This window comes from Zalophus californianus, chromosome 4 (genome assembly GCF_009762305.2).
Source record: "Zalophus californianus isolate mZalCal1 chromosome 4, mZalCal1.pri.v2, whole genome shotgun sequence".
Taxonomy (NCBI): domain Eukaryota; kingdom Metazoa; phylum Chordata; class Mammalia; order Carnivora; family Otariidae; genus Zalophus; species Zalophus californianus.
The window spans coordinates 121,033,436-121,049,124 of record NC_045598.1 but is presented as its reverse complement, the minus strand read 5'-3'; the positions used below and the strand labels follow the sequence as shown (position 1 = coordinate 121,049,124).

Sequence of the window (15,689 nt, the reverse complement as noted above, 5' to 3'; positions counted from 1 at the left end):
CTCATTTCCCTATTTATTAATTTTTGAATCAAGTTAAGTAAAGCTTTGAGCACAGTGATTTTGGAAACGTGTACTTCTACTTTGCCCTTTGAAATGGTTAAGACTATAACAATACTTTGTCCAAGGAGATAAAAAGATAACCTTTGATCAACAGATTCATTATATTGAAGACTTCTGTAGACCTAAAAAAAACTGCCTCTTTCCAAAGGGGTTCAAAATCTAGAGAACTCATCCAAGAGGTATCTCAGGGTACCAAGAGTGGATGTAGAAGAAATCGAGGAAACAACAATTGACCTTAACATCCCTTTCCTGAAGACTACTGAAAAAGAGCACCTCCTACTTGACATTATTCTCAATCTCAAGTGGCCTATAAGGATATCTGAGATAGGAAATGACTTTCCTTTATGGAGTCCAAAGAAAACTTCAGGATCAAAGAATCGCCATTTTGCATATTAACACGTGATTTTATTTCCATCAATTCAAGTAATTACAGTTTGAAGTCAGCACAATGAATAGCTTTTTCTACAGATGAGATCTCCCCCCCCAAATAACTTAATTTTAGGATGCTGAACAGATTAAAAAAATTCTCTCTAAGACATTACTATTAATAAAGCACTTTGCAGCTTACAAGGCACCTGCACACTTTTTTTTACTTCAAATACAAAAATCCTGTGGGGCAGATACAAGTCAGGCATTCCTGCTGTCTTTTTCTGGATAAGAAAAATAGAAGTTGAAGAGGTTTGAACTTCACCAAGGTAACAAGCAGAGGAGTCTTCGAACTAATCAAGATATTGTAATTACAAGTATTAGGCTCTTTGAAAACTTTCAAGAGTGCTGTCTAAGCTAAAATAACCAGAGAGGACATAGAATAACATATTACAGTTGACCTTTGAACAACATGGGTTTGAACTGCATGAATCCACTTATATGTGGATTTTTTCAATAAATAAAGTACTGTAAATGTATTTTCTCTTATGGTTTTCTTAATAACATTTTATCTTTAGTTTACTTTAAGACTACAATATATATAACATACAAAGTATTTGTTAATTGGCTGTTTATATTATTGGTAAGGCTTCTGATCAACAGTATACAATTAGAAATTTTTGAGGAGTGAAAGTCATGCGTGGATTTGACTGTGTGGTCATCTCCACGTTATTCACGGGTCAACTGTAGTTGCCTCCTAGATGCATAGTAATTATTGCTAAAGGTGGACAAATGCTAAAGGAGTCATTCATTGACATTAGTAACACTGGGGGCAGCAGAACAAGCGTGAATACACCACTTACACCGACATATCAACTGTAAATAAATTAAGGGAAACAAATTAATGATATCTGAATTTCAAAGACAGCTATAAAGTTTGAAAAAAAAACACAAAAAAACAAAAACCCACAGCATTGGTGAACAAGCCTACAGGGTGTACTTGGCAGGTACTATATTCATTTTACAAACAGGACACTCAGGAATTTTAATTAATTGTTCATTTGGGCAAATAAGATTTAGTAACAGGTATCCTCTTTCATTAGACTCTTTCTACATCATCCTAAAAAGAAGAGGTGACATTATACATGCTTGCGAAATCTGACCACCATATTGCTTCCTATGTGGGACATAGTAGGACATAACAGGACACAGTGCCTGCCTTATCCAAAAGCCCATGGCAAACGGGCATGCTTGTGATCCATGCCTTGATCCCTGCCCATGTGACTGAACAAAGGTGGGACCTGAGAGCATAAATTAATTCAAATTTATCAATGATTGGGCGCCTGAGTGGCTCAGGGGGTTAAGTGTCCAACTCTGGATCTCATCTCAGGTCTTGATCTCAGCATCCTGAGTTCAAGCCCCGAGATGGGTTCCACTTAAAAATAAGTAAGTAAATAAATAAATTCACCAATGATTAAATTCTCCTAGTAAAAGCCTCTCAGACTGAATCTTTTAATAAAATAGCAATAGGCTTTATAAAAAAGAAAAAGGTCTTAAAGGCCTTAAAAAAAAAAGAAAAAGACGACAATAGGGCTGAAAGAACAAGAATGAGAGTTAACTGATAACTACTCTTAAAGAATGATTTAGAATCATAGATAAAGCACATGTGCACACCTCGCACCCAGAATTCCACTTCAAGGTCTATCTCCAGAATTCTAGCATACATGTTCAAGGAGGCACACACAAAAATAATCCATGTAGTATATGGCCTTTTTTTTTTTTTTTAAGATTTTATTTATTTGACAGAGAGCACAAGCAGGGTGAATAGCAGAGGGAGAAGCAGGCTCCCCACTGAGCAGGGAGCCAATATGGGGCTTCATCCCAGGACCCTGGGATCACAACCTGAGCCGAAGGTAGCTGCTTAACGACTGAGCCACCCAGGTACCCCTATACTGTCTTTTATAACATGACAGACAACCCAGCCAAAAATTTCCTTAGGGGAAAAGTGTGGTATAGTCAAATAACAGGATATAACTAAAATTAAACCAATAGAATATAATTAAAATTAAACCAACCTAGCAATTAATACCAATAAAATAGAACAAAATATTTAATACAGATAACTCTCCCAAAATAATGTTGAACAAAAAAGTTTGAGAGCAAGTACAGTAAAATTCCGTTAATATAAAGTTGAAAAAAATACATAAACAATTGTGCACTGTTTGCAAATACACACATACATATGTAGTAATCATTTGGAAACTTTCATAGAAATAATAAACACATTCAGGAGAGTAGTTACCTCTAGGGACAAAGGGCAGTGAAGGAAGGGTATACAAGGAGCTTCAACTGTATCTGTAATATTTGTTTCCTAAACAAAGCACAACAAAATAAACCCTTCTTTCTTTTCCAAAGAAAAAAGGAGAAATGAGGAAAAAGTATACACTAGGCAAATATGAACCAAAAAATAAGATTCAAAATTAGTATCAAACACTTGAGTACCCAAAACTATACTACCAAATAAATCATATGTAAAAAACAAACAACTCCACAGTATATAAAAAGTGGAGGGTAACTTAATGACAAAGAATAACTCTTCAGTGAGATGTAAAGACCTGAGCCCCATATACTATACCTTACAAATTAGCCCTCAAATTTACTGGGGGAGGGAATCACTCTGACAAAACTAAAATAAAACAAAACAAAACCACTGTCATAATAGATGCTAACATCTTACCCCAAAACTCAAGAGACTATCAAGAATATACAGATAGCAAGTCAGATCTCATGAACGTGTATGGGACCCTGAACCAACCATGTACACAATACACTTTTCAAGCACACACAAAATAGGTACACACACTGACCAAGTAGCTGGCTACAAAATTAGCTTCAAAAACTGAAGAATCGATAAACACAGTCTCCATGCTCTTACCTATGTGAAATAAAGTCAGAAATCAAGAATAAAAACATTGTTAAAAAGAAAAAAAAAACATATTTAAAACAAAAAACACATGGGGTGCCTGGCTGGCTGAGTTGGTAGAGCATGTAACTCTTGATCTCAGGGTTGTGAGTTTGAGCCCCACATTAGGTATAAAGATTACTTAAAATAAAATCTTAAAAAAAAAAAAAACCCCAAAACAAAAAACACACAAAACACCTGGGTGGTTCAGTTAAGCGTCTGCCTACAGCTCAGGTCATGATCCCAGGGTCCTGGGATAGAGCCCCGTGTGGTCGGGCTTCCTGCTCAGCAGAGAGTCTGCTTCTCCCTGACCCTCTGCCCCTCTTCCCTGCTCGCAGGCTCATGCTGGCTCTCTCTTTCTCTCTCTCAAATAAATAAAGTCTTTGGAAACAAAAACAAACAAAAACAAAAAACACACACCCTAATTATCTCAAGGTTCAAAAGAAAAGCCATGAAAGGAAAATATTTCAGAGTGGCCAGTTCCCTAACACTTGTTTACAATTTTTCTTAGTTTCCTATGGGCACTCTTTAAATTATTATCAAAAATTGTTTTCTTGAGCTAGGTGGAGTAGATTTCCGTTCTTTATAATCAAACAGGTCCTTCTAGAACAAAATCCTACAGTCTTTCTAAATCATTAGTGGACTTGAATGGTCATGTAGACTAAATTAAGCAAAGGTGCTAAATATGTATATATACCTGGAATAGAATGAATCTTGATGAACAATTTTGGATCTTGTTAAAACAATGTTGATAAAATAAGGAACTTTCCATAAAAACTTTCTGCTACATGCAAACAAATATAGTAAAAATATAGTAAGTGCAAGAAAACACCAATATAGTTAGGAAAGAAACAATCGATTAAGAGTCAAGGACAGTAGACTCCTCAAAGTATCAGCTGGCCACAAACTAGCAAGCTAAGCAGGGATGTGGAGGGAAAAAGATCAACATATTAGGATACACAGAGGACAAAAGAAATTTTTGCTATGAACAGCATTACTCAAACCTATATAGCACTGGTCAAGTTTGTGTTACTCTTTCAACACACATGGGGGAAATTACAGTAACATTCAAAGAGCAGGATATAAAGTTAAGAGGAAATAGTAACCATTTCTCATTCAAGTCACTATTATGTATCTTATCTCATTTATTCATTCCATTTTATAGATGAGGACACCAAGGCAGATTAAAGATGTTGCCCAAGCTCATATAGCTGATAAGGAACAGAGAAAGGACTTTATTCTTGTTTTATATAGGACTTCATTGTTGTTTTATCCTTTATCCCCATTTTGCATGATGGGATGTCGTTGTCTGTTTTAGTAAAGGGGACTGAGGGACTATGTACTCCCATAACAACTCAACAAACCCAGCAGCTGTTGGTAAGCCAATAAAAGAGGTCTGAATGGAATTTGTGGGAATCAAGAAATACGTATGATATGGCAGAGCATGGACTTTGGAGTCAGAAAGACCTGGGTTCAAATTCCAAATTCCAGCTTAGTCAGTTACTAGCTCTGTGATGTGACAGCCTCCCTTTCCTCACCTGTAAAATGGAGCCTTCATCATGGATATTACTGTTCAGATTCAACGAGTTGTACCAGTAGAAAAGGCCCTATAAATATTTAAATATACTGGTTGTATATTTACATTCTTCACTACACTACACTGTAGCCTTTTATTTTTCTTTCTTTATTTATTTTTTACATTGTAGCCTTTTAAAGAGGAGGTAGAGGAAAAATGCCTTTCAAGACCCATGATCAGGAATAATTAAGTATACCCATACATGCTTTGAAGAAAAAATAACGCATACTATAATTAAAGTAAATGAGCAGGGTTCTCTGCATAGCTTAATACAGTGCCCACTTCAAAAAGGTGTACACAAAAAGTCAAGTATTATTGTTGCTTCTGACTTTACTGTTTCTATTTACTGTTTCTCCTTTGCCCTCGAGGTAGGCAGAATGCCACTCCCCACACACAAAGAAATGTACACCCTAATCCCTAGAACCTGTAACTATGTTACTCTACATGGCAAAAGGCACCTTGCAGATGTGATTAAAATTACAGACTTTGAGATGAGATAATCCTGGATTACCCAGATAAAGTCAATTTGATCACACAAGTCTTTACTTGCAGAGAACCTTCCCCAACTTCAGTCAGAGAGATGGGATGACCTGACTTGCTGTTCCTGTGCCTGAAGATGGAGGAAGGGGACCGGAGGCCGAAGAATGTGGGTATGTGGTGGGCTCTAGAAGCGGAGAGCAGTCCTCAGATGACAGCCAGCAAGAAAATGGAGATCTTAGCCCTACAGCTGCAACAAAGTATATTCTACCAACAACCTGAAAGAGCAACCTGGATCCCTCAAAAAGGGAACCCAGTCCTGCTGAAACCTTGATGTCAGCCTGCTGAGAAACATGTCAGACTTCCGACATATGCTGATATGTACATGAACTTATATAGAACTTTAGAACTATAAGATAATAAATTTGTGTTCTCTGAGCTGCTTTAGTGTATGGTGGTTTGTTATGGTAGCAAAACTAATGTACCTTCTTCCTCCCATTTGAATAAAACGATCACGTTTTTATATAAATGTCCTTAAATCCTTCTTGAAACAAAAAGAAACAAATTGGCCAATGCATGTAGCCTACTCAGTAGGCTACCTAGCACACATTCATGATTTTCTGAAGCACCAGCTCTGCGCCAGGCACTGTCTTGCTCCAAGAGCTTCACTGCAGTATGCATCCATCAATATTCATTTTCTTCCTTTCTCCCTCAGATTTGACCAGAAACACACTGTCAGCCACACCTGAAAATAGAACATTTTGAAGAGCAAACTGGGAGAAACTTAAAGAGCTACATCATAGCTGTGAAGAGTAAAAACTTACAAGGGAAGAAGTACATAAATAACTTGCCCCAAATGACGCTCAGTTTCTTCATCTATAAAATGGTAACCTCATATATCTTTTGAAGCAATAAAAAATGAAAAGCTTTTGATAGTGTGTACAAACTAGAAGTGTGAAGAATGGCTCATAAGAATCTACTACACAGACAGTCCCAAAAACTAATGTGATGAAGAATTCCATATAAATTCAGCCTGGATATACTTTAGGGATTAATTTAAAATTCCAGAAAGCAGAAAATTTGACAAGAGGAAAAAAAAAGATAAATTCTAGAAAAATATATACAAAGGCCCATGACGGACCTGCAGAGGAATGCCACAGTACTACCACTAAAAAATAGTGCTTGTAGGGGTGCCTGGGTCGCTCAGTCAGTTAAGTGTCTGCCTTCAGCTCAGGTCATGATCCCAGGGTCCTGGGTTTGAGTCCCGCATCGGGCTCCCTGCTCAAGGGAGAGCCTGCTTCTCTCTCTCCCTCTGCTTGTGCTCTCTCTCAAATAAATAAATAAACAGCATCTCCAAGGATAATACCCAAGCTGGCTGCACTGAGAAATTCTGTAAGAATTAAAAGGGAGGTGACTACATGTGAATGATAGCAGAGGGAATCTAGCATCTTTTTGCCAGATGTCTTTTATTTTTAAGTGAAGAACAGCAGCTAGAATGTATTCTAAAACTTGAAAATAAACAAGGCTGATGAACCAAATGGGAAAGTTTCACATAGAAAGCAAAGCAAAGTTAGAAAGGGGGACAAGGGAGGCCAGTATCCGGCTGCAGCTTTTGTAGCGAAGGACACAGCCTCAGAGATCAGGATGAGCAAAGAATAACAAAATGGAGCAAGCACAGCTGGGCCAGAGTGAAAGGGAAAAACAGCTGAGCTGGCAAAATTAGGATCTGCTCAAAAACACCAGCAAAATTACTGGCTACTGCAAGAGGCAATGAGCTGGGAAGATAAAATGGGAGAGAGGAATCAGAGCTGCAGATAGAGGAGAAAATTCGTTTCATGGTGGAGCAGGAACAGAATGAGAACAAAAGGGACAAGTGCACCGAGGAAGAAGAGAGGGGCATTATTTGAGATGAGGAGGAGGCAGGTTCACCAGGAGAGATGAAGGGAAAAAAAGACAAGAACAACAGGACTATGGCCTCTATGATTCAACAGAAGTCTCGGTAGCAAAATACATATGAGGGGAGGCAAGCAGCAAACAAACTAGTTAGAAGAAAGAGAAAAGGAAAGGACTAGTCAAAGATCTTGGAAGACTACAAATAACATGCATAAAGCAACAATTTAAGTAGACCAGAATATACTGTCTAGGGCCGCCTGGGTGACGCAGTTAAGTAGCTGACTCTTGAGTTTGGCTGAGGTCATGATCTCAGGGTCCTAGGATCAAGCCCCGCATTGGGCTCCATGCTCAACGTGGAGTCTGGGTCAGATTCTTTCTCTCTCTGCCCCTCCCACTTGTGCTGTCTCTCTCTATAATAAATAAATAAAATAAAGATTTATCTATTTGACAAAGAGAGAGAGACACAGTGAGAGAGAGAACACAAGCAGGGGGGGTGGGAGAGGGAGAAGCAGGGTTCCCGCCGAGCAGGGAGCCCGATGCGGGGCTCGATCCCAGGAGCCTGGGATCATGACCTGAGCCGAAGGCAGAAGCTTAACTAATGGGCCACCCAGTCGCCCCAAATAAATAAAATCTTTTTAAAAAAGAATATACTATCTCAATTCTAGATGATGTTAAAAGGTATGCTTCAGACATGTTTTAGCTCTCTCACTGAATAAAACAAACACATGTAAAAACAGATAAAATGAAACAATATAGAGATGCAAAAGTTCCACAACTATGAAGAAAAGCAAGGGAAGGATTAATACAGAATTCAAGCTGGTGGAAGCCTGGGAAAGGAAGACATAGGTGATGGGGATCTGTGTTTCTTTAGCAAGGGTGTGTAATAATTCATAACTGTTCTTTAAAACTATTAAACTATACATACATAATATACACATATATATATGCTTTTTATATGCATATTTCATCATAAAATAAGTAGAATTTTTCTACCTTCGAATTTCTTAGTTTTTCCCTGTTTGTTTTTTGAAGATAATCTAACAAACTTGTTCATATGATTAAATAAAATCATTGGTGTTTCTGGCCTCAGGTTTTGCAACAACGAGCTTCACCTCAGACCTAGTGAATCAAAATCTCTGGGGTTTGGGCCACTGAATCTTTATTTTAAAAAAAGAAAAAAAACACCCTAGGTGATTCATAAGAACCTAAAGAAACTCTAGTTTGAGTCTCCCACAGGACAGGTCTTCCTTCTGTCACAGCTCTAAAGCTTTAGAGAATCTGATGCCATCTTTCCCAAATCCTTTAAGATTTTGCCTCTATGTTGCATTTTCTTGACCTTTCAAGTCTCCCCTATTTTCATACACATACACACTCCACACCCTCTCACATTCCTGCCAGCCTGATCTTGTAGTCAACTCTTCACCTCTCTCTCACAGTCTTCAATAAAATGGCTCACACTATGGCTCTATTTTTAATTTTCTAAAATCACAAGTAGTATATGTGAGATTGACTGATCAAGCAGTAAACATGCACTTCCAATTACCTACCAGACATTTCCCGCACGCCCACCTGGCAAATCCTTATGCATCCTTCTAATTTCAGCTCAAGTATCACCTTCCAAATAAAGCCTTGCAGCACCTCCTCCAAGGATCCAGCTACTTATCTATTATAAATTTTATTTATTTTCTTATATAGCACTTGTCCTCTAAAGATTTTAAGAAAAATAAAAAAAAAATAAAAGCATGTGGGAGTGGGGTGAAGGGGAAACAAAGAATGAAGAAAGAGTGGAGGGGATGAGTATGATGCAAGAGGGAGTAGTGGGGTTTGTTAATCTTAAAAGAATGGATGAACAAGAGTTGGTCAGGTGAAAAAGTTTTGACCTAACCTTCCTTTTTTTCTTTTTTTTTGGGGGGGGGGCAAGGTAAGAGGGTCATTTCAATAGAATACAACTGGGTTTGAGCTTTTGTGTGCCTAGTTGAGTGGCACAGAAGAGAAGGGACGGTTAGTAATCAGGTTAAAATGGTAGGCAGTTGCCAAAATTTTAGGAGCAACAATTACAGGTTTATTACAATTTTTCTCTTTTCATATTTGATAATTATCTGGTTATGCTATTAGGCCAGGCTTGTTAAAAACCAATTTCCACTTTATATCTAGATTTAAATGACACATTTACCTAAATGATTTTTCAGGAACAAGACACTACCAATGAAAAATTTTAAAGCTACATTTTAACTGCATTTGGCCCCAGAGTTAAGAAAACAATTATTTCAACAGTATCATCATGCTCATGGGAAAAGTTTTTTAAAAAAATCTCTTCTATGAAGCTGGAACTCTGAAAAACAAAATGTGCATGGTACTTTCACATTTGTCCTCATTTTAACTCATCACTGAGAGAAAAGGAAAAGTTAAAAATGAGATAATATGATAATGATAAAATAATAAATAATAATAAAGATTATTATAAACTAGGGAAAGTGAGAAACAGGAAAGGTAGCAATTTCCTTCATTCTAAGACATATTTTTCATACTATGACTTTTGAAGACATCAGGATAGATATCACACTACTGATTTAATATCATCTTTTTTGTGGGGAGGGTCATATTAAGTGTACCTTACAACTGTGCATACATTTGGGATTAAGGAAACACGGTAAAGGATTTTGGCCAAAGTTGGTTAAAAAAGTGGCAGAATCGGGCTAAAAAATCCTACAGTCAAGTTATTAATGTATATTAACATGAACATAGTGGCCTGTTTGTCTATTCTTTCATTAATTTAACTAAATGTACAGGGCCTTCTACTAGGCTCTTCCTGAAATGCAAAGCTATACTAAACATCTTTTCTGCTCTCCAGAGGTATATAATCAGATACAGATGTCTACACAAGTATCTATAAAACAGTCTGGCATTAATATCAGAAAAATACAAAGTGTGAAACATCCAGATAAAGGAGTAGTAGTCACTGCCAGCCAGGATACCAGAAAACGCCTGACACATCAAAAGACCTTAATGTATGTTGACTCTGAAAGCATTATGGAAGACCTGGGTTAGACTTTGAAGGACTGATAGAATTTCCACAGAGAAGGCACGCCAAGCAGAGGGAGCAATAAGAACCAGGAAAAAGCACAGAAATCAGCCACTGGGCCTCACTGGCAGAAGGCAGGGAATAATGGGAAAGAAGGCTAGCAAACAAAACAGAGGCTAAAATAATGGAGTTCCTGGAAGGTCAAACTAAAGAATGTGAGCAGAGGAACAGTCTCCTAACAGCCAGGTTTCACGAAGATTAATGTGACAGTAAACTAGATTGGCTGGAGTGGGGAGAAAATACTGCTGTCAAGTATTCAGCCTGGGGGTTATTTTTGAAGAGGGCAAATTCCAAGAGCACAGAGCGCCAGCTTGCTACAATTTGTAGCTCCACTACTCCCAGAACAATACCCACAGTAGATGCTCAGTTAGTAAGTTGAAGGAAGGCAACCTACAAAGGATAATTTGCATCTTCACCACTGCTAAATGTCTACATTCACTCTTCTTTCTACCTCTCAAACACATTCATATCATAATTAACATAAATTCCCTCTCCAACTCGGGTTTACAGCCTAAATAAAACTTTTCTAATAGGCTTTGGACCCACTTCCTTCTCCTTCAAAACATGCCACAGCTTTTTTAAAAAAAGTACATACATTTGCTACTAAACATTTGCAAAACATTCCTCTACCCAAGGCATTACATAGAAAACCATCCAGACTCTGCACAGACACACATCAAAAAAACCTTGCTAAAAAGACATGTTTACAGCAGCAAGTTTTTTAGGCTGCAATCAACGTGCTTCTTGTGTTACTTATTGAATCTGCTACATCAGTAGTGCAACCACAAGCTGCTGCAGACGTTTCCAAAGTTCTGCAAAGGGCCCAAAGTTGTGCAAGAGTCCTCACTGAAATCAGACTCTGGTATATAAATAGTTGTAACACCTGAACAAGCCTTAGTTTTATTATTAGATTCAAAATAATGCCAAAATCACAGGTATTAAATATTTTACAATGAGTCTGTTTACTTATCTGTGAAATATACTCAGATGTTATTTCAAGTGAGAACAGCTGAATTTCTTTCTGCTTCCAATGTACATCGCGTCACCTGGAAATTGGTTGTTGCGACCCTCAATTGATATATCCAAGAAATCACAGTGCCCCCAACACACGCACAGGCACACTACACGCAAGCACACACCCAGAGCATTGAACGGCCTTGCATTACTACCAAATAACCCCAGTTTACACGTGGCAAAATCGACAGAACTTTTACGCTTTAATGACCTCGAAAGGGACTCCCCAGCTGCCAAGCGATGGGCCATGACTTATGCTGACTTGGGATCTGAGGGTGTTAAACACATTTTTTTTTAAAGGTTGCCTGCTCTCCTTCTCAGCTGGCTGTCTCCCACCAGGAGCACTTTGCCCAGCCCCTGACAGATGCGTGTAGGATGGAAAAGGTGGGACTGATCAGGAAATCCAAGACCCTCCTCCCATCACCTCCTGCTCTCTTCTGCCTGCCTTTTTCTTTCTCGAGGGCGTTGAAGAGACCCAAGGTGAGGGGCCCTGGCGAGGGGGTGCAATCATCTAAGTCGGGCCCTGACCGCCCTCGGCTTGGCCGCTCCTCCTGTCACACAGTTCCTAGATCTTAAGCCGCAAACGGCTGCCGCGACCCCCAGCTGCAGGGCTGTCCGGGGCGGGAGCCGCGGACAGGGCCTGGCCAGGCCGCGGCCGCTCGCAGTGCCCACGTCACCAGCTCCAGCACTGCGGAAATGGAGCGGGGCGGCCGGGAGGGAGGCGCCGGGCGGCGTTGGCGCCCGCGCCCCTGCCAGACGGCGTTTGGCCCTCAGCCCGGGCCCGGAGGCCGCCGACGCCCGCCTGGCCGCACCCCGGGCCCTCACCTGTGTCGCCGATGATGATGTACTTGAAGAGATAGGCGTACGCCATGGCCGCGGCCGCTCGGTGCCAGGGCACACGGCTCCTCCTCCTGCTACTGCTCCTCCTCCTCCGCGCCCCTCACCCCGGCGCCACTCGGCCTCGAAACGCCAGGCCCCGCCCGCCGCAGCCGTCGCCGTCAGCCGCCGGGAGTGAGGGGCCGAGAGGAAGCCGGACAAACTGACACCCGCAGGGCCAACAGAGACAGCTCCCAGCCGAGCTCAGTCGAACAATAACAGCCGCCGCGGTGCTCCGCCCCGCCTCCGCGTCGACCCGGAAGTGCTGCGGCCGTCGGCGCCGCGGAGGAAAGGGGAGGAGCCCCGCACGCCGGCCGGAGCCCCGCCCAGCCAGAGCCCCGCCCCGCCCCGCCGGAGCCCCGCCCAGCGCCGAGCCGGCCGCGCCCCGGCCGCGCCCCGTCCACCCCGAGCCGGGCTAGGCCCGGCGCCGGTCGTTCCGGCACGTTTCAGCGGGCGACGCCGGCGGCCGGGAGACGCTAGGGGAGGGGAGGGAAGTGGAACGTTCGGTTCCGTCGCGGCGACGCGCATGGGCGCCGAGTCTTTCCGCCTTGCAGTGGTGGTGTGGGGCACGTGTGGGAAGGCGGAGGTAGCGTTCGGTGCGGGGCCCCGCCCTGGGCTTATGAAAAGGTGTTTGAAAATGGTGGGTTGGAGGGCGATGATATTTCCGTGTTTGGGGACCAGGGCTTGACAGGGAAAATGGAGTTATTTGTAAACTGCAAACCGTAAATCAGAGAATGTGAAGTAAATTATGGTATGCCCTATGGTGGAATATTACACGGCTCTTAAAAAAAAGCCTGACAGGCAAAAACAAGGCACAGAAATCGGTGCATACATACATGTTTATATGTATTACTCATCTAGAAGATATATAACAATTATGTTATGCTAAATAGTTATTGTAATTATACTATTATATGCTAAATATGTTCATATATTTGTAAATTATACTTTATTGTCATATAGATAATATATATATTTTTTTACCATTTTATAAAAAAAAAAATGACAGGGTTGCACCGAAATACCTGTGTGTGTGTGTAGTCAGCTGAAAGGAAACACAACTGGCACCAAGGGGAGGGTGGATGGGCATGGAGGAAAGATCTACTTTTCCCTGAATTTTTCATGTGCAGTTGGAACTTTTTTGCAAGTGTTCATGAATTACCCATTGAAAAAATATGTTTAAAGGAAAAACAAAGCAACTTTTTTGTTCATTCAACCAACATTTATTAAGTACATACTATGTTTCTGCATTGCTAGGCATTGCAACTGAAGGCAGACCCTGTTCCAAGGAGCACAGTTTTGGAAGAGGAGGTAGTAGAGTTCGTTTAAGTGTTAGGATAGGTTACCTAGAGAAGATGCTGTTTGAACCAGGCTTATGGTTGATGACTAAGAGTTTGTCGAAAGGACAAAGGTTTGGGAATGGGAAGTGAAGTTCAGGCAAAGGAGCAGAGTCTGCAAAGTTCATGGCTCCATTGATGGAGTTGCTTGAGGAAGCTCATTTACCAACCCATATCCTCTAATGTAGTAGAGGATGTGTACTGAGTAGCATCACTCCAGTCCTGAGATGCACAGGAGTTGTAATGATAGCTTGCTACCTGGCAGTATAATCGGATGAAAACAGCAAAGACTCGATGTTCAAGTCCTTTGAGCCTCATTTTCCTTATCTGGAAAATGTAGATAATAACTGCCTCACAAAGTCAATTTAGGATCAAATAAGATATCGTATGTGGAGACATTTTATAAATTATGAAAAATATATACTTAATACATAACTCTTAGTACTAAATAATTATTTAAAATTACCTTGAGTTTGTATTTTATTTTTTTAAGATTTTATTTACTCACTTGAGAGAGAGAGAGCACAAGCAGGGGAGGGGCAGAGGGAGAAGGAGACTCCCTGCTGAGCAGGAAGCCTGACATGGGGCTCCATTCCAGAACCCTGGGATCATGACCTGAGCCGAAGGTGGATGCTTAACCCACTGAGCCACCTAGGTGCCCCAAGAACTCATGTTTTAAAATCAGCTCCATTCCTGGCTTTATTTTATGTCTCTACCTTTATTTTCTTTCTATATTTAATTCATAATATTTTGCTATATTTTCTCTATGCCTATATGCTGTCTTAAATCCTCTTTGAAACAATACAGGGCATAAATAAAAACCACAAGCTTCATTTGAAACATTTGATTTAGCCCCCAAAATCCAAAAACAGTTTTCAAGAAAAATTCCTCAGGCAAAATGACAGAAATAAACCTCTTTTCCCCTAAGTGGTAGTGTACTTCCTGGGATTTTCCATTCAGTTTGATTCTCAGCTATTTCACTCCCTTGGGGATGAATTCTGATAACCTCATCTCTTAGTCTTACATCATATTTGGTCTGAAGGTCAAAACTGTGAAGTGTAAAGATTGTTAGACTACATTCTCTAAGGTCTCGTTGAAGTTCTCCACGACATTTTAAAATACAGTATTATATTGGAATTTTGCATTTACTGTTCCCAATCAAACTTCTCCTGTGCTTACATTTTCTCTGGTTTTGATTGCTCTCAGACTGTGGAAAGAAGAAGCAGTGGGGTAGATGGGATGGGAGAGGGGTGGTTTGAAATAGTGGAATCCACAGGTTCTTACTTCAGTTTCTGTGGTTCCTTAGCTAGTCCTTGAATGCACGCTGAGGGCTCTGGGATCCTCCAGAAATAGTATGCAAAATGTTGTATGTGTTTGCATATATGTAATTTTATGGGGGAGATTCTTGTACGGGGCTGTGACCCAGAAATCATTAAGAACCACTGTGAAATGTTTTCTTTCAGCCATTTGTAAATGCCATGATGGAACTAACTTTCCAGGAAATAATCGGCTCAGTGTCAGTGTTAGAGAAAGAAAGAACTAGGTTCAGATCCTGACTTTAGTACTTACCAGTTGATAAATTGATGGATAAATCACCAAACACTCTAAACCTTAGTTGTCTCAGGAGATGACACAAAGTGTCTAGCACAATGTCAAGCTCATAGTAGACATTAAATAAACATTTAAATTATTTCCTCCTACCTTTCATCCTTTCCCTGTTCTCCACCTCCAACCTGTCATTAAGAATGATTAGGAGTTCCCATGAGCCCAAGAGAGACCCTGCCTTAAAGTAGACTATACTCTCTTTGTGCTAAGTCATGGGTAGCTTTGACCTGATGAAGTCCACAGGACAGGTAATGTGTCATTTTAGAGGACAGAATTTTGTTCTGGGAAATGAGAGTAGATTTTTACAGAGGGAGGGTCATTCAAGTTGGGTCTTAAAGGGCATCATCTTTCATAGTTATTGCTTTAATTGATTCTTTTCAGATGCTCCAACAGCCCTCCCCTTTGTTCTTTGCTCACCTTATCCACCTCATCTACCATTTA

At 40.5% G+C, this 15,689-nt stretch overlaps 1 protein-coding gene across 1 annotated transcript in view; it reads right to left on the bottom strand.

Annotated features, from left to right (window-relative positions):
- The window catches only part of RAB2A (RAB2A, member RAS oncogene family), an 89,846-nt gene extending 77,255 nt beyond the window's left edge, over positions 1-12,591 (bottom strand). Inside the window, exon 1 of the mRNA XM_027607578.2 lies at positions 12,256-12,591. Within this exon, the coding sequence (XP_027463379.1) occupies positions 12,256-12,301 (46 nt within the window). The 5' untranslated portion in view covers positions 12,302-12,591. The remainder of the gene's footprint in view (positions 1-12,255) is intronic.
- Between the last annotated feature and the right edge of the window lie 3,098 nt (positions 12,592-15,689).